Genomic DNA, 18179 nt, shown 5'->3' on the forward strand with positions numbered 1-18179 from the left:
GACTTTCTCTTTTCTAGTTCCCTCCTTTACCTCTATGTTTAGAAAGGCTTTTCTACTCTAAGATCAGGAAGTATTTACCCATCCTCCTTCTCCTCCCTCCTATTTTACCCACGTTTCTAAAGCCTCAGGGCCAGTGGTATTCTCCTGGGCTTGTAACTCACTGAGCGGACAAGACTTCAATGACGTAACACAGGCTTATTCTCTGAGAATAAGGGGCTCCTTCTCAATATGGCTTACAGCTCGGAATCCCCAGTCATGGATCGTGTTTCCTGCCAAATTATCCATTTATGTCTTCCCCATTCAGCCACCTAACAGCTGTCCCTTTATTGTTTAGGTATCCTGGGACCCCGATGGCAAATTTCAAGGGCCACGCTCTCCCAGGGAGCTTCTTCTTGATAGTTGGACTGTGGTGGTCAGTGAAGTACCCACTGAAGTACTTTCACCAAAAGGGGAAGAGCAGCCGACTGACTCACCACTATCAGCGTCTGGAGGTCACTGAGGCCGCCATCAGAACTCTATTTTCAGTCATCGGTAAGGAAGGGGGTCATTTGGCCCAGGGATCTCCTTGTCATACCCAGAACCCGTCACCCACTTCCTGGACCCTGTGGAAAATGGATGTCTCCACTGGCAGGGATAACGTAAGAATTTGGGGCACTAAATATTTCACCATAGCATCTATTGTGTACCAAGCTTAGTAACACTGACAGTTTAATAGCACCTTACATCACAGTTCTAAGTTTCACACTATGAAAAACTACCACATAGACTGCAGCATTCTTTGCCCTAGGAGGATACAGGTATAATTTGTAGGAACACAGGCATAAATTGTAGAAATAGAAGACATACTTTATGAAAAAGACAAAACAGAAAAAGAGAAAATAAGAACAAATTAGAGTTAAGCTCATGTACGTGAGTTATGAGAAGGTACTAAACGGAGCTTAGTTTTAGAAAAGTCATCTTTTTTCCCCCCAGCTCTCTCCCTCCACTAGAATCTCACAAGTGGTTAACACCCAACTCGTACCCTCCATCCCCAAATCTCAAGTGCTTAGAGATGGGGATTCATGCTGGAAGGCTAGTCAGAGAGGCAGAGAAAAGCCAACAGACAGCTGCCTGAGGGGAACCTTCCTTCACTGCGCCCCATTCCAACAAACCCACCCACTCCCATGGTCACCTGACAGCCATCCAGCCCACTGGTGGCCCTCGAGGAACAACACGCGGTGTCAAGAGCAGACAGAATTCCTTGTCAGGACCAGCCCATCACGTGAGTGAGGAGGGAGCTCACCCTGCAGCTACATTCTGCCACCTGTCCCCTTTGGCCTACAGTTTCTCCAAGGAACGGAAGCAAGGGCAGTAGCTCCCCGTGGAGTGAGCAAAGGTCACAGTCTAGCTGAATGTCCCCTTCACCAGTCACCCAGGCATCGGAAAGGCTTTGTCGTCTCTATGAAGCTGCGAAGTGATAGGGCCCGTGTGGCTTAAACGGTAAAGGACAGCATCAACTTTGCCTTAGAAAAGCTAGAAAAATGATATTTAGCCTCCTTGCTATGTGAAAATAATCCTCACCCAAGAACGGTCTCTTGGGGCCTCTGCCACGTGCCAGGAACTCGCTGTCTGGGTGCCGGGGGGGTGGGGTGGGGGGAACAGACACAGTCCCTGCTCTCGGAGGCCTTCTGCTCGCCTGTCACTGGGACGTCCTTTTCCTGGGTTGCTTCCACCAGCACCTTCATCCTTTGTACATGAATTCAGAAAGGGGCTGGGGACTTCCCTCGTGGTCCAGTGGTTAAGGCTCTGCACTCCCAACGCACGGGGTCTGCATCTGACCCCTGGTCGGGGAACTAGATCCCACATGCCGCAACCAAGAGCCCGCACGTGGCAACGAAGACCCCACGTGCCGCAGCGAAGGCCTGGTGCAGCCAAGTAAGTAAATAAATAATAATAAAAAAAAAAAAAAAGAGGAGGTGGGGATCTGGCTTGAGAAAGAAATGTTTGGGAAACGGTCCAGAACGTTGTCACAGAGGACGTATTCTAGGCTCCGAGAACATTCTGGGCACCAGGCAAAAGGCGAATCTTTTGCTCCCAAGAAGTGAGAGCTGCCCTGTGGTACTGCTTCACCTGTGTGCCAGCCCCGTCTCCTGAGCTACAGGGTGGCCAGGATCACCAAGGTGTGGTCTTGGCCTTGTTCTCCCAGAGTCTGGGACAGAGGCCGAGCGCCATGGGAGGGACCCTCAGTTCCGAGCTCGCCCCGGGAGCAGGAAAAGCACACACCCGGGAGTCGCTGGGCCTGCCACGGCTATCTTCACCTGCAGTGTGTCTCGCTGGCATTCTATCATTTTCCACCTAATTGTTCCTTTCCAGGTTTATCTCACGGCTCGCTTGGCTGAGGGGACCCCCAGAGAATGCATCAGCCACACTCTCGCTTAAGAGGCAATGCCTTGCTGTCATCTCAACTGCTGGACAATGTCCTGGGGACCTGTGTGGCTGCGTTCCTATCGCCGTTTCTCCCCCCTCCCCCAAAGGAACGGCAACAAAGGCAACATGTCTGCACAGGTTCCTCAGCAAATACATATTTCATCCTGAAACAGCTGCATCTGAGGCAGCAGAGTAGGTCCACAGAGCCGTGGGCCACCTTCGCCATGACTCGGGGTCACTTCACCGTCTATTTGTCTTGGAGCTGTTCTTCCCTCCCTAACCTCCACTCCCGTTTCCCTGCAGGCATGCTGGCAGAGCAGTTTGTTCCGGACGGGCCCCACCTCCACCTGTCCCACGAGGACCACTGGGTAAAGCTCATGAACTGGCAGCACAGCACCATGTACCTGTTCTTTGGGGTCTCGGGACTCGTGGACATGCTGACCTACCTCATCACCCACATCCCCTTGGGGCTGGACAGACTGGTCATGGCTGTGGCAGTTTCCAATGAAGGTGACTGGGTGGTGTGGACGGAGACTTAGAGGGACGGGAGCACAGCAGATCAGAAATATTGCAAATGTAATCATCTTCCCCAGAGAAACCTAGTCTCTGCGCTTCAGAATCCTACACAGGACCTGATCCTGTGCTCTGGACGGTACGGGTGGCACATTCCATAAAGCAGCACAGGAAAGCACGAGGCTTTTAGCCAGAGCTCTGGCTGGCAGAGCACCAACTCCCCCTGCCCGCCCAGCGCCCGCCCCGCCCCGACCTCCGCACGAAGTACTGGCGGGGTGCCATCACGCAAGGGGGTGACCCTCTGGTTAGGGGAGAGGTTCTCCGTGCTCTACCCCAACCTTGCGCTGTCGCTGTCCGGACTCCCACCCAGTGGCTAGGACACATCTCCCAACGCAACTCATCTTAACTGGATGAGAGAAAGCATGTTGTAATCCAACCCCTCGTTGATTTCTGAACCTCAGAAAGAACTGAAAAGAGGTTGAATGAGGGTAAAACTGAATGTCAAGTGCAAACACACAACTGGTCACATATCAGCAACATCTCACCTTCCCATCCTGGACTGAACCCTACCTACCACAAATTCGGTAAAGAGATGTTAAGATTCATCCTCTGCTGCTTATACCCGCTTACACACAAACACATACACACACACACACACACACACACACACAATAACCTGCATCGGTTTGTTGCCCTAGATTGTCACATAAACTGACTTCCTAAGTGCCAGACAGACACTTCCTACTCAGGCTGAAGCTGGGAACGGATCCCCTGGGGCGGGGGCGGGCCCGACAGCATCCCCTGCTCCACACAGGCTTCCTCTTGTACCACCATGTCCACCACCGGCCACCGCTGGACCAGCACATCCACTCCCTCCTGCTGTGTGCCGTGTTCGCGGGGGCTGTCAGCCTCACCTTGGAAGTGATCCTCCGGGACAACATCGTGCTGGAACTCTTCCGTACCAGCCTCGTTATCCTTCAGGGCACCTGGTTCTGGCAGGTAATTATTCAAAACCATGCTCCTCACCTGGTGCAAGGACAAAGCAGGCCCGCCGAGCGCATCCAGGAGATGCAGCACTGACACACCACTCGAAGGGGGTCAGAAGCCACTTCTCTGCCCACGCCCACCCCTGACCTACGTGACTTTAGCCATCGATATCCTGCTGACACATAAACAAGCGTCATCAACAGAGCACAGGTAGCGAGCAGGCTGAGGATTTATTTACCTGCCTGCCCTTCCCAGCAGACCTACTGACACCACTTACAGCCTCTACTTGCTTAAAACTGTTCATCTGAAATGTGGGCCCTGAAATTTTAAGTAAGGCTACACTAAAACCAGAGCTAACAGAGCAATTTCCTGTGCAGAGGCTGTTCAATGCTAACAGAGGCATGGGAGTTGTCTGGGCAACTACAGACACTCTGGCAGCCACAGGAGGCTAGGGGGCTTCTCAGGCCCACCCAGTGACAAGGTTGGCTTCTCTGTATAATCCACCAGATCGGGTTCGTGCTGTTCCCGCTTTTTGGAGCACCCGAATGGGACCAGAAAGATGACGCCAACATCATGTTCATCACCATGTGCTTCTGCTGGCACTACTTGGCCGCCCTCTGCATTGTGGCCATCAGCTACTCGCTGGTTTACTGGTATGTCCAAAACAAGATGACTTTTGCCAAGTTTGTCCTAACCTGCCCCGTCCCCGAAATGTATTACATTGTATCCTTTTTACCTCCACGCCCCACCCTTCATAACTAAGCAGTGCTAATGTCTACCACTTCATGAGGGCCAACTATATGCCAAGCTCTGTGCAAGGCACTCTGTGCCTGCACGTGAGGGTGATGAAGTCTGAGAAGTTAAAGGACCGTCTGTCTGGTCACGGCGACCTCACAGACTCAGGTTTCGAACGCAGTTCTGATGGATTTTAAGTCCGTAGTTTGAAAGGAAAAACTCTGCATTAGGCATCAGTACTGAACCGCAGTCCCTGCTGTGTCCCTGGTTCATTCAGAGCCCAACACCTTATTCCTGGTTTTGCCCTACTTCCCAGGGACATGTGACGGTCAGGTAAGACACCACAGCAGCAAGCGCTCACGACAGCGCTCGCTCTCCCGAGGTTACCAGAGTAGCTAGTAATTCCTAGGCACTGACTGTGTCCCAGCACTGTGGTCAGCACTTAAAGTGTGTAAATTACCCCACTTAATGCTCACTTCATAAAGGATGCACGTGATGTTTATAGACGGGGAAACCAAGGCTTCCAAAGACTAACTGGATCAAGTTCACCCAAGGGGTAAACGGCAGAGCCCAGCTCTTTAACCACTGCACACCCGGTCCTGCTAGTTCTGTGTCGTCAGGGCCACCTCTGTTCTTTCCTCCTTCCTGATTTCCCTACCCAAAGAGAGAGAGTTCACCCAGAGAGAGTTCCACACAAACCAAACAGAAGGGAAAGCAGGCCATGGTTTCTCTGAGTTCTCCTGCCCGGTCAGTGAATCAACAAACTGTGGGGCAGGGGAACTAAGTTGAGTCTCAGTTACATCACTGACCTTTAAGTGACTGTGAGTCCTTTCACCACCGAAGAGCGCTGTCTAAGAAATCGGAGATGCAGATGAGTCACCACAGTATTTGACAGAGACATAAAAAACATGCTCTGAGGGCCAGCGGACGCCTTCGCATCCTCGGGTGAGGGAATAAGGCAACTGGGGCTCACTCCATCTGCAATTATTGTCTCCCCGTTACAGCTTCCTGACACGGGTAAAGAGGCCTGGAGACAGAGAAATCATTGGGATTCACAAGCTGAAGTCAGATCACACCTACCAGAAGATCATCCTGAGCGGCTCTGATGAGGACTAGGGCGGCCATCGGTCACCAACGGAGGACGGAGTGTCCTCTGGGGGCACAGCTGGTGGTCAGTGGGGCAGCTCCCTTCCTTCACTGAAATCCCCACTGTGATCCACTCTCAAGGGTCTGTATGTTTGCATCTGCTCATTTAACCAACTGAAGTCTCTGCTGCTGTGGTATACTTTGTAGAGAAAAACGAAGCCAGCCTTTGTGTCTCAGTGTGAAGAGAACTCAGACTCTGAAAGTTTCAGAACAGGAAGTGACCTCATGGGTGAATTCAGAATATGAATCCAACAGAATTTACTGCTTTTGATAATTTAGCCCTTTTGCCCTCAAGAAGGCAGGTACTTTCTTATCAGAAGGTGAATGACAGAGCCTTTATTTTAGAGATATAATTCTAATCCGTATTTTTTAAAGTAAAATAATTCACGAGCTTTGGTATTTTTAAACATGACTTGCTAAGCATCTCCTAACTAATCATAACGTTCCGGAGTACTGCAATACCACTCACTGTTGACAAGTGATGAAGTTGGGCCAAAGGTGATTTTTTTGGTTAAATCAGGAAGCTAGTGAGTGGTCCAGCTGAGAGCTGGAGCCCAGATATTCTGACTTCTCAAAAGTACCCTAGTAAGAGGGTGCTGACAGGAAACCTCTATAATGAGGTGGAGAGAAAAATGTCAGGTTATGGAAGGCCTTGAATTTCAACATAGCTGAAAGCAAAAGATAAGAATCCTGCAAAGGACGTGAATCTTGAACTAGTGACATAAAGTCTTGATACTCGAATCTTGGTTCTGGACCTGTTCTTTTTTTTTCTTTACGTTTCGTTCAACAAATATTTATTAATCATCTGCTTTGCACCAGCACTGAAATGGTTGTAAGGATTAACGAAATATGTATCCGGCAAAGAATTCACAGTCTAAAGGGAGAGATACAAGCAGTTATGTGCACGGTGACTGGTGCCCTAAGGGGTAAGTACAGATACCATGGGAAACGAAGGAGGGGAGGAGAAGGTGTGTGTTTGGGGGGTGCCCTACAGAAAAGCACATTCCAGGAACAGAGAATCCAGGCACAAAGACAGTGAGAGTACGAAAGAACGCGGACAGCTAATCAAGCTCTGTAAACTGATAAAAGTGGGTTAGGGCAAATCTGAAAGGTCATAGGGACCCACAGTGCCATTCATTTGTACAGTATTTCCCAGACCTTAAACTGCTTTCTATCTCGTTTGACTCTCACAACCACCTGTACTGCAAGAACATCAGGGCTCTTCAGAGAACCGGATCAGCCTAAGGCCACACAACCACGAAGTCCTAAAGCCAGCCTTCAAGTAGGACTCAGAGGCCAGCTTCTCTCCCGCTATGCCCTTCGCTACTTCACACCAACATGGCAGGGATCAGCTGTGTGAAGCACGTATGCTCTTTGGAAGGAATGCTGTACTTACACGAAGGGCAACCTCCCACGGTCAGCCAGCATCTCAGGGTCGAAGCCACATCTTAGGGATTAAGCATGAGCTACTTGAAGACACTGAATTTTGAGAAGAGAACCCGGGAGCCCCCTTTCAGGACCCACTTTGGCCTGCCTGCTGAGTAGGAACCCAAATGTTCATTTAGCAAGTCCTGAATGAAGCATGTTCTATCCAGCAAGTTCTACTGTTGGCCATTAATGTAAAACGTGTTCTTGCCTCAGGGACTGGAGATGGGAAGAAGGAACACAGTCGCAGGTTTACTTTCACAGTAAAGATCTCCATTTTAGATTTTTTTTTTTTTTTTTTTTTTTTTTTTTGGTAGTACGCAGGCCTCTCGCTGCTGTGGCCTCTCCCGTCACGGAGCACAGGCTCCAGATGCACAGGCCCAGTGGCCATGGCTCATGGGCCCAGCTGCTCCACGGCATGTGGGATCCTCCCGGACCGGGGCACGAACCCGTGTCCCCTGCATCGGCAGGCGGACTCTCGACCACTGCGCCACCAGGAAAACCCTCCATTTTAGATTTTTAAAGTGGGGAGGGGACAGAACACTTTAAGGAAATGCAGCGTTTTCTAGACAGTGAGGGGCTGAGGTGTGACGGTCAGATACAAAATATTACAGTTTGTTCTGATGCACCTGACACAGCACTGTTTGGTATACCTTCATGGAAGTGATCAACCCGCATAAATATTCTCAGACGTGGTGACAAAGTACAAACCGATCACAATGCCATTCACCAAATCTAGTCTCAGATACATGGTCTGAATAATTTCACCAGCCTCTGAGCCTCTGAACCAGGTTCTTCTGGAATGGTTCCCCACAAAACACCCACCAGCTACCATGTCTCTACAAGACCCCTGAGGTCTGCACGCAAGGAACCATGCCTGGTGCAAATGCCGGTGGTGTCACCCAAGCAGCTCCGGCAGGGGGTGCCATCCTCTGGGACCCAAGGGCAGGCTGGGCAGGAAGCACCGGGTCACACTTGCCACCGGCATCCTGAAAGTGACCCGCGGGCTAGGATGTAAATATCTGCGGGCACCCAGGAGACAGGCAGAGTCAAGTGACTTCAGCAAATAAGAGTGGAGCTTAGGGTTGAGGCTGAACAAACGATGAAATCATTTGTTAAGTAAATTCAAAAGGGATTTGTTTTAACCAGCAGTAAATGCCAGAGCCAGGATCCCTCAAGTTTCTACCTCTTTCTCGTTTGGAAACCGGCACACGGGCTTTTCGCGTGACATGTGCTCGAGGAAATAATGCCATGCAGACGTGCTCTCCTCCACTCAGGTCAAAAACCAGTCTTTCCTTCCCTGCAGTCTCCGCCTCTCCCCATTACCAATCTTATTTCTGTGCCAGCCTTCTACCACCCACCAAAAGCTCAATCTCACCCCCGCCAATTCACCTCTGCTCTTTATAATCCAGGCTTACCACTCCCGGCTCCGGACGGTCCCCACGTCTCACCAGGACACATCACAGCCACGTCCCCACAGGAAGGCAGCAGAAAGGGCACCTGAATTAAAAGACTGCACTCGCAGCTTGGTTCTCTTTAACTTCAACTCAGGCTTGGATTTTCTCAGTTAGAACACAGATGGTCATGTCTATTTTACCGAACTGCTTTACGAATCAAATGTCTGTGTACCCAGTGAGCCACTCTTTCTCTGCACCATTGCAACTTGCCTGATCACTCAGCTTCCACCCAGCAACCCCTCCAAAGGAGGCCACTCCAATTCTTTGCCCTCCAACTCCACTTCCTCACAGAGACCCCATCAAAGATCATCACTGAATTTCCATGAGTTAGAGATACATTTTTAATAATCTGGATACTTTCAAAAAAGACAGGGAAGTCCTGTCGTTACAGAAAAGCTTCACCACCCAACCCCTGCTCCAATACGAAAGAGGCATACTGTCAATAATCAGTGCTTTTAGTTACATTTTAAAATATTCTGAGTTCTGCCTATAGCTCGATGGAGGCTGAGAACCATGAAGCAGCCAGGAGCAAACGACTGTAAACCCAGACCCACCTCCTCTGTGGCTGGTGCCGCCTCGTGGCTGCACCCACCCCCTACCCCTTCTCCCCACCTCTACTCTGGAGCAGAAGCGAGCAAAGTTCTACTTAATAGGTGACATTTCAGGCTTGAGGCCGTGTGGTCTCTATGACAACTACTCAGTTCTGCCTTCTAACTGAAAGCAGCCATAGGCAGTACATAAATGAATGGGCACGGGCTGTGTTTCAATAAAGCTTTATTTACAAAACTGGGTAGCCAGCCCAAGGGGCATGGCTTGCTGACTCTTGCTCCGGAACAAAGCAAAACGCATCATCTCTGAACTGCAATAAAGCCTGTGCTGCAAAAGCAGCACCTCTGCTGGCGTCTGCCTGCTCTGTCCGCTGGCCCTGGACTTGCGTGGGGACACGCTCGATAAGGGGGTCTAAGTCTGCAGGTGACGGTATGGACCACAGTCAAGATCCTGACAGCCCGTCTTTAAGAGGGGCCGCCAGACTAATCCCATTTCAGGTGGGATCATGTGACCTCACTTCCCATGTTTCTCCCCCACCTCACGGCCTCTCTGTTACCATGCAGAGATCAAGTCAGCCTCCAACTTACTAAGAATCTTGCTCTTCTCTCGTTCTGGTCAAAAGAATAAATAACCAGTTGAGGGGGAGGGGGCGAGCTAAGCCCAGGTTTCTACTTGATAAGGACGTACAAGATGTTCTCTAAAAAAATAAGTTACATAAAAACGTCTGGACGCAGAGCTCCTAACTAAACCACCAGCCACAGAGAAGACCAGAGCTAAATAAACCCCGCACAGCACGAGCCTCGTCTGCCGTCTGCACACCTTCTCGCCGTCTGCCCATCCTCAGAGCCTCACTCCAGGAGACAGCTGGGCTTGTGTGGCCACGGCGCGCTCACACGACCCCACCAGAGAAGCTTCTCCTGGACCAGACAGAACAGACCTCGGAACCCCAGCGCACCTGGCGCAGCGCACTCCCCGCCGAGCAGCAGCCGGGCCGCCATGGTCCCTCCGCTGGCCTTTCTCAGGCAGACGTGCCCGGGGGGGTGATGCACCACCCGCTCCTCCCTTTCAGCCAGAAAGCCGACCGGGTGTGGCTTTTGCGGCCACCGTCTTCCTCCCTGAGAATCACTGCTGTTCAGGTGCCTGTTTAGGAGATGGGGCCGTGGTCACGACGACCGTGGAGACGGCTTTGGAGGAACCAGAAGCTGTTCCTTGTTGAAGGTGGGACGCGGGGACAGTCTGGATGCGCACCTGTTTGCAGAAAGAGTGTCTGGTCGGCAGACTGCCCGTGGCCCATCAGCTGAGGACGAGCAGCACGGGGCAGGAGGGCAGCCCGACACGCGCAACGGGTGCCCGGACCTCACCTGTGTGGCCTGACCCTGCTGCTGGAGCTGCTGCAACTGCTGGGCGGTGAGGAAACTAACCGGCTTGTTGCCAGCAATGAGCTTCGTGCCTGCTGGCATGGTGGTGAGGATGATGTTGCGGCCCAGCCCGCCAAGGCTGCGGAGGGGAAGCAGGAGTGAGGCATGGCCGGGCCGGGCCAGCATGAGGCCAGGTCTGGGGCCAGCGGAAAACCCCGGCACCCTGGACTGAAATGGAAACCGGCTGCCGAGACCACCTTTCTTCCAGCTTCTATGCTTCCCGTGTCAGAGAAGAGAGCAAGGCCAAAGGCTCCCAGCGCTTTGGATGAAATGGCCCTGTATCCGCTCCGCGACCAGCAGGAGTAACGGACGGGGCCCTAGCAGGTGTGCACTCCTGACCAGAAGCCCAGCCCTGCCAAGGCAGCCGTCCTGAGAGCAGCAGACTTATCTCCTCATGCCCTCCATCCCCATCTAAGTCAGAGCCACGAGACGCCCAGGCCCCCAGGAGGCCCTCACCTCTGAGCCATCCCAGCCCAGGGCTCAGACATCGAGGCGAGGCCTTCCCTAACGCCCATGCTGGGGACTGCCCCCAGCTGTGTCACGCCCACCACCCCCATCCAGCTCCGCCTGTGTCCTCCCCCTTGCTTTCCCTAGAGCACGTCACCGGCCACACAGTACTTTAACTCACTATTCCTCTCCCCACTCACCCTACAGTATAAGCCTGAAAGCAGCACCAACTTCTGTCTGTTTTAATCACTGCTGTACCCACAGCACCTAAAACAACGCGGGTGCTCGAGACTCACTGCTGAGCACAACGGAGGAGCCCAGGAAACCAGCCGCCTTCCCCTGCATGTCTAGGTGTCCCCCCACGGCCGCCCGCCCAACCCTCCACAGCACTTACTTGGCTCCAAGGTTGCCTTTGATGATGGGGGCTGTGACCACACCCTTGCCCTTCATGGGCTGGCTAATGACAGAGAGCGGAACTGTGATCCGCGTAGGCAGCTTCCCCTAGAGAGAAAAAGCAACTAGGTTTACGGAAGAAAAGACCGCCACGCAGCGTCACCCAGCGCCACCCAACATCACCCAGTGCCACCCAGCTGCCATGAGCCTCCTCTCTCCTGCCTCAGGAAGCAGAGCAGCCGCACGCACCTGCCGTCATCAGGGCAAGACATGTGCCTGAACCACCAAGGAAAGCGTGTGTCCACTTCGGCACAGTATGAGCCTGAGCTCCCAGAGGGGAGGGTCTTACTCATCCACGTACCCCCAACACCGGGGACACAGCCAGGTGGAGGAACTGAGCAAGGACAGAGGCACTCAGGAGTGAATACAGCAGGTGCATAACTGCTGCTCCCCTCGAGCAGGCGCACTGCTGGGGAGCACACAGCAGGACACATTCCCTGAGTGCTCTGCTTCTCCCAGAGGTAAGGGAGGTTAGTCAGCGAACACTAGCAATAAACTCAACCACATGACAAGTCCAACCCACAGCTAATAAGAAGGCCCAGAGGAAGAAAAAAGGAGCTGGAAAGACCTGGTATCTTTGGGATTTCATGATGGCTGGGGTTCGGCCACTACACTAGCCCATTTGTAGGTTGCCTGGTTTTTAACCCTTGGTTGATGATAAAATTTATATACAGTAGGATCCTGTGTACATACAACTTTAAAAAAATGATTCAAGAGGGGCAGCTAACAAGATGCAAAGAAAAGGAATCAACATTTCCCACAGGCAAGCTGGTTCTAAAGAAGCCAGGCATTCAGGAGGAAAACTGTATACCAGGGCACCACACTGATCTCCACAGCTGAGCTCAACTGCAGCCCCTTAGAAAGCACGGAAAGATGTCAGTGGGCAAGAGAACACGGCCAGATGGGGCCTCCAAGGGAACCTACTAGGGTTGTATTGTCGTCCTAAGAATCCCTAGTGTTGAGAACAAGACCGCTTCAGACCAGCCGTCCACCAACTTGTGTCCCTCCATGAACTAGCCTACCAGCTGCCTAGACAGACAGACAGGCAGCACCACTCAGTACTTCCTGCCCCACCAAATGCGCTCCGGTTACAGTGACCCTGATTGATGACAACAGGGTAGATACCGCTGGATTCACCTTTCTGTTTCAGAAGGACTCAAGAGAAACAAAAGTGCATCAAGTAAGCACCGTCTCCTCGCTTTCTTATTTTAACTTCTCTGATACGAGAACCCAAACAAACATTTCCTTCAAAGCGACGCTGCACTTCCAGGGTTGGCTGGTTGGCTTTACTACCATGTAGGTCCTCCTTCCTCCCACTAATCCTCTGGATTTTATCCAAATTAGTAAGGTTTTACTATATTGCCTGCTTAGAAAAGTAAACTGTATTTTATACCGTCCAGATGCACCCACCATACAGAACAGTGCCCCTTATCTAGAGGTCAAAGAATAAACACATGCACCCAGAAACACACCTGTTGATATGGAAATTTGGTTTATGATAAAGGTAGTACCCTCAAGTTAGTGGGGACGAGGTATACTAGTCATTGATGTTGGAATAATTTGAAAAATATGAGACCTATACCACATGCCATTCACAAAAATATATTTCAAATGGATTTCTCAATTACACTTTTTTTAAACTCTAAAAATATTTTACGAAAATGAGGGCTGACATCTTTATAAGCCTGGAGTAAGAAAGGCACAAGACACGAAACCTAGGAGCCGTAGAAGAAAATGTTGATGGATCTCATCAGATAAAATACCTGCAGAGCAAAAGGCTTCACATGCAAGGTTAAAAATTGACAGACTGGAAGAAAATATTTTCTACACATACAAGAACTAACATGCAGAAGATACAAAGGCTGGTGCCAGCTCACACAATACGAAAAGGCCAAATACCCCAGAAGAAAACTGGCAAAGACTGATTCACCCCTGGAGAGCCCATGCCAACCTCTGGACGAATGGCTGCCCATCCTCACTAACGATCCAGGAAACAGAAAAAGAACTCTCTTTTTACTACTAAGATAGGAACATAAAGTTTAAAAAAACAGGATATCCAGCACGAGGTTAGGGTACGAGGGAAACAGGAAACTAGCTGATGGGGGGAGTGTAGGCTGGTGTGGCCTTTCTGCTAATACAACTGGAGTATCAGAACTTTCAATGTGCACCTCCCCGACCCATGCCAGGAACCTCTGCTCCTGAAATACTGACACACGTTCACATACACAAACATGCACTGTAGCAATGTTTTTAACAAGATACTAAGTATCGTAGGATCTGGAATGAGGCCCAAGACACATTTTTAAATATTTAAATAAAGCAAATCACAGATTGAGGTCTCTCATAGGGATTTTAAAACCACGTAAATATATACGACAATGCCCAGAAAAAGAACTAGGAGGATAAATGCCAAAACACGACAAGTGATGAGCCTCACGAAAGGGGAATCGGAGGTGGTAAGAGGAACTTCATACCTACTCCGTGTACCTCTGCACTGTTTTACTTTTTTTTTTATAACATCTTTATTGGAGTAGAGTTGCTTCACAACGTTGTGTTAGTTTCTGCTATATAACAAAGTGAATCAGCTATATGCATACGTATATCCCCTGCACTGTTCTACTTTTATGAGAACGTATGCCCATGCTACACTTTTGTAAATTTGTCTCAGAATTAAACAGCAAAGTATTTTAGTAAAGAAGCCTGTTTGGGTCAGAGGAGGAGACAGACTCCCAACAAGAGAAGCTTCCCAAGCAGAAGGGCTGGTCTCCACCACCAATGTTACTCACAGCCTGGGACGTGGAAACAACCGTGGTGCTGACGGGGACCTGCCGCACAGCAGGGGCTCCCGTTCCGATGCTGATGGGGGTGCTGGAAGCCCCAGAAGCCACGGCCACAGTCTTGGACACGGCAGCATTCACACTGGGCAAGGACACCGCGGACGTATGGACAGTTCCAGACCCACTGGCCACGGAGGACCCTTGCTTGGCATGGGCTGCAACCGTGATGGTCGGGCCTGCTTTGGGGGGCATCACCCCCAGGCCCTGCACGATGCGGATGGTGGCGGCTGGTTTGGCTTCAGATGAGGCCACTGTGTTTTTTCCCTTCTGGTCAGCCACACTCACGCCAAGCGCTGGCATTAAGCGAAAAGCTGAACTCGAGGCTTCTGTTGGCTTGAGGTCAGGAGTCACTTTGACCACGGTGGTCCCTGGTGGAGTGGATGAGGGGGCACTGGCTGGACTGGCCTTGGCAGGGCTGTCAGCTGCGTGGACTGGGTTGGAAGTGACGTGTAAGGTAGCGGAGATGCCTTTGCCTGTGGGGCCGCTGCCTGTCCCAAAGAGGTCCTGGGTCAGTTTGACTGTGGTGACCTGGGACTTGGCCAACGTGGCCATCATGTCTGGAGTGATCCGCAGAACAGTCTGGCCTTTGGCGTCCGTGGTGATGGAGGAGGGCGGTAGCCGCAGCACATCCTTGCCCTGGACACGGAAGTTAGTGGCTGTGAGTGGGATGCTGCTGCCCGTCTGGGGCTTCACGCCGAGCTGCCCAGTGATTGCCACCTGGAGGGGAAGAACAGCACTGACAAAGGCGTTCGCGAGGCTGAGCTGCTTCCAGAGCATGACTGGGGGAACCTCCACTGCGGGAAATGTGGGTCTCATGTATTTTTCTAACTTTCTATTTTGAAAAATGGAAGACATTCGCCAAAGCAGAAAACAGTCTAACAAATCCATGCACCCATCACACGATTTCAAAAGTTATCACTTGGCCAATTTTATCTATCTTTCCCCACTCTTCAGGGAGCTGGGGTGGGGAGAGGGAGGAGTTGGAATATTTTAAAGTAAACCAATAAGTATCATTTTGCTGATCAACACATTCGTCCCTGGGTATCCAGGGCTGCTCAAGTCCCTGACATAAAATGGCACAGAACAGTCGGCCCTCCGTACCTGCGGGTTCAAAACCAAAATTCCGTCAGTGGTTGGTTGAACCCGTGGAGGCAGAACCCAAGGAAAGAGAGGGCCGACTGGACTTCTACATGTCTCTAACCTAGAAGAGAACTTCTAAATGTAAAAGTAATCCCCTATCATCACCACATAATCACCTGTAAATATTATATCACACACTAGCATTTCCCCTACAGTCTCAAAAACGCCTCACTGTTGTGCCGACCTCCACTTTGAGGCAGCAGCAGGGCCCGGCACTAAAGGGCATGAGCCCCGGGGCCAGACTTCCCAGGTTCACATACCAACTCCTACCTACGGCCAATGTCCACGTGCAACAGGTGCGATCCTTCCAGGCGGGGGACTCTGTGTCTCGCGAGCCGTCCCCCCTCTACTGGGCCACTCATGCCATCGGTCGAGTTCACTCACTATCCATGTCCACTGAGTGGTCACTTCTCAGGCCTCGTCTCACTGCCCTTCACACGCCTGGTGCTGCTACGGACTTCGTGAGCACACTTTCCTCTCAGCCTGTCCCAGTCTCCACACCACAGTGTTTCCTTCTGTTTCAGTGAATGATAGTACCGCCCACCCAGTCACTCAAGCCAAGAGCCACAGGGTCATTCCTGACCCTGTCCTCAAACCACCAGGAAATCACACTGCTCTACCGCCAGGCCCTTGCTCGAAGCCCAGCCCACCGCCCACCTGCACGGCTGCGACTCCCTCCCAACTGGCTTCCCTGCTTCCGCCCTTGGCCCCTAAAGTCCATTCCACACAAAAGCAGTGGAATGGACTTTAGATTTCTTTAAATGTAAACTAGGTCAAGTCATCCTGGCTCACAATCTTCCGATGGCTCCCATCACATTTAAATTAAAAGCAAAGTCTGACGTGACTTAACCACTGGCAACCTCGCCTTCTAACACCTGCGCACTTGCTCACGGAGCCTCCAACAGCGTTCCTGTCGTTCCTCAAACATTCCCAACTCGAGGCCTTTTCACGTGCTGTTCCCATGCCTGGGATGCCTGACCCCGGACAAGCACGGTTCCGCACACTCTCCAGCCTCGCTCCCCACTCTCACAAGCCTTCTCCCTAGAGAGGTGTTCTCTATGACACTAGGAGCCTCAGGAAGGCAGGGGCCTGGTCTGGGTGATGCACAGACTCAGCCCCCAACACCCTGCACAGTGGCCGGCACACAAAAAGCACCCAATAAACATCTGATGAAAAAAATAACGTTGCTTCATCATTAGTGGTCCCATTTCTTCAACAGTAAAACAGGGATAACAAAAGTGCCTGCCCTGTGGTGTTATGAGAATGACATTCGAGTTATTCTATAGGGTTTTAGCTAAGTAAATTCATGAAGAGTCTACTCCAAATCAAGAAACTCAGCTACTTAATGCTGAATTACATGGACAGAAACAGGGGGAAAAAAAAAGACCTCTTTGGCACCTACCAAGCTTGCACTGCCCTTGCTGGAAACTCACGCTTGAAATACCTACGAACTAAGGATCAAAGGTCACAAGCCACTAAGATCTCCAACTATCCTTTGATTCTAGACAAAGGAGTCAGACCCACCCGGACAGCCGTGCACCTACCTGCTTGATAATGTTCTGTCCTGTGACGTTCTGAATGACGGCAGTCGCGGGGGTGCTTGGAGCAGAGCCCCCAGGAGAACTGGTGGCCGGCTTGCTCGCAGGGTTGACTGTGGCAGGGAGACTTGTCACCGTGAGCCCCGCCGGCCCCGGTCGCTGCACAGTGGCCGCCGCAGTCTGAGCTTTGACTGGAACGGTGGCCATTACTGTCTAGTTCAGGGCAGGAGGGCAAGAGCTTAATTAGACACTAAGCCGCAGACCAGCACGTGGAGTGGTCTCCACCTGTCACCACCCAGGAAGCGTTCCTGTAAGAGGGCTTCTAATCTAACAATGCCGAGGGCACACTACCCTCTAAAATGAACAGTGCGGAGTTCTTACCCTTAGGCAGAACATCTTAACTTTCAGGAATACTTTCTCATTTAACATCTCACTTCACCCCTACACACTGAGGGCAAACGTTATACCCCTTTTACAGCAGAGGGACCTGAGGCAGGAGACCCCTGTCTAAAGCACAGCAGTTAGTGGCCTGGCTAAGCCCAGAGGCACAAGGGAAGGAGCCTGGGACCTAGAATCACAGGCCTGGATTTACATCCCACCTCTGTCTACCAGGGTCCTGATGTCACAATCCTGCGTAAATCACTAAACTTCCCAAAGTTCTGATTCCCGACACGTATTCAATAAAACAAAACTGATAACTTGCTTACCAGGCTTTGAACGTTAAATGAGCTGTTGTGATAAACATCATCGTCAGCAGCAGTAACCTGGGTCCTGGGTCCTGACCCAGACTGCCTGGCAGACTCATCACCCCGGCCCCTGGGCCCCGTCCCTCCTTACCTGGGGCCCGCCTTTGGCCTGCACAGCCGTGGCCGGCACGCGAATCTGTGGTCCTGCTGTCATCTGTGGCAGCGTCGGTGCCGGCCCCGCTGACTGAGTCGCAGCAGGAAGGCTGGGCTGGGCCACCACCCGCACTTGGGGGAGTCCAGCCGAGCCGGAGTGGCTCACGACACGGGCAGCAGCCTGAGAACTCGGTGGAGTCTGGCTGGACGCCGGGGAGAGCATGGTTCCCAACTGCGGCATCGTTGGCGAAGACACGAGAAGAACACTGTAAAGAACACACAGGGAAAC

At 51.6% G+C, this 18179-nt stretch overlaps 2 protein-coding genes across 2 annotated transcripts in view; one reads left to right on the forward strand and one right to left on the reverse strand.

Annotated features, from left to right (window-relative positions):
- Window positions 1–251: 251 nt before the first annotated feature.
- On the forward strand, window positions 252–7082 carry TMEM45B (transmembrane protein 45B). Its single transcript, XM_079930499.1, has 5 exons — window positions 252–531; window positions 2710–2916; window positions 3734–3918; window positions 4414–4559; window positions 5646–7082. Exons 1-5 carry the CDS (start codon window positions 288–290, stop codon window positions 5755–5757), a joined length of 894 nt encoding a protein of 297 aa, XP_079786625.1. The 5' UTR covers window positions 252–287; the 3' UTR covers window positions 5758–7082.
- A 1282-nt stretch (window positions 7083–8364) lies between these two features.
- The window catches only part of NFRKB (nuclear factor related to kappaB binding protein), a 36435-nt gene continuing 26620 nt past the window's right edge, over window positions 8365–18179 (reverse strand). The window contains exons 21-26 of the mRNA XM_079930735.1: window positions 17889–18156; window positions 17058–17264; window positions 14323–15090; window positions 11478–11584; window positions 10580–10715; window positions 8365–10466 (exon numbers count right to left, since the gene is read on the reverse strand). Coding sequence (XP_079786861.1) covers window positions 10341–10466; window positions 10580–10715; window positions 11478–11584; window positions 14323–15090; window positions 17058–17264; window positions 17889–18156 — 1612 coding nt within the window. The 3' untranslated portion in view covers window positions 8365–10340. The remainder of the gene's footprint in view (window positions 10467–10579; window positions 10716–11477; window positions 11585–14322; window positions 15091–17057; window positions 17265–17888; window positions 18157–18179) is intronic.

Source organism: Stenella coeruleoalba (assembly GCF_951394435.1).
Source record: "Stenella coeruleoalba genome assembly, chromosome: 8".
Classification (NCBI taxonomy): domain Eukaryota; kingdom Metazoa; phylum Chordata; class Mammalia; order Artiodactyla; family Delphinidae; genus Stenella; species Stenella coeruleoalba.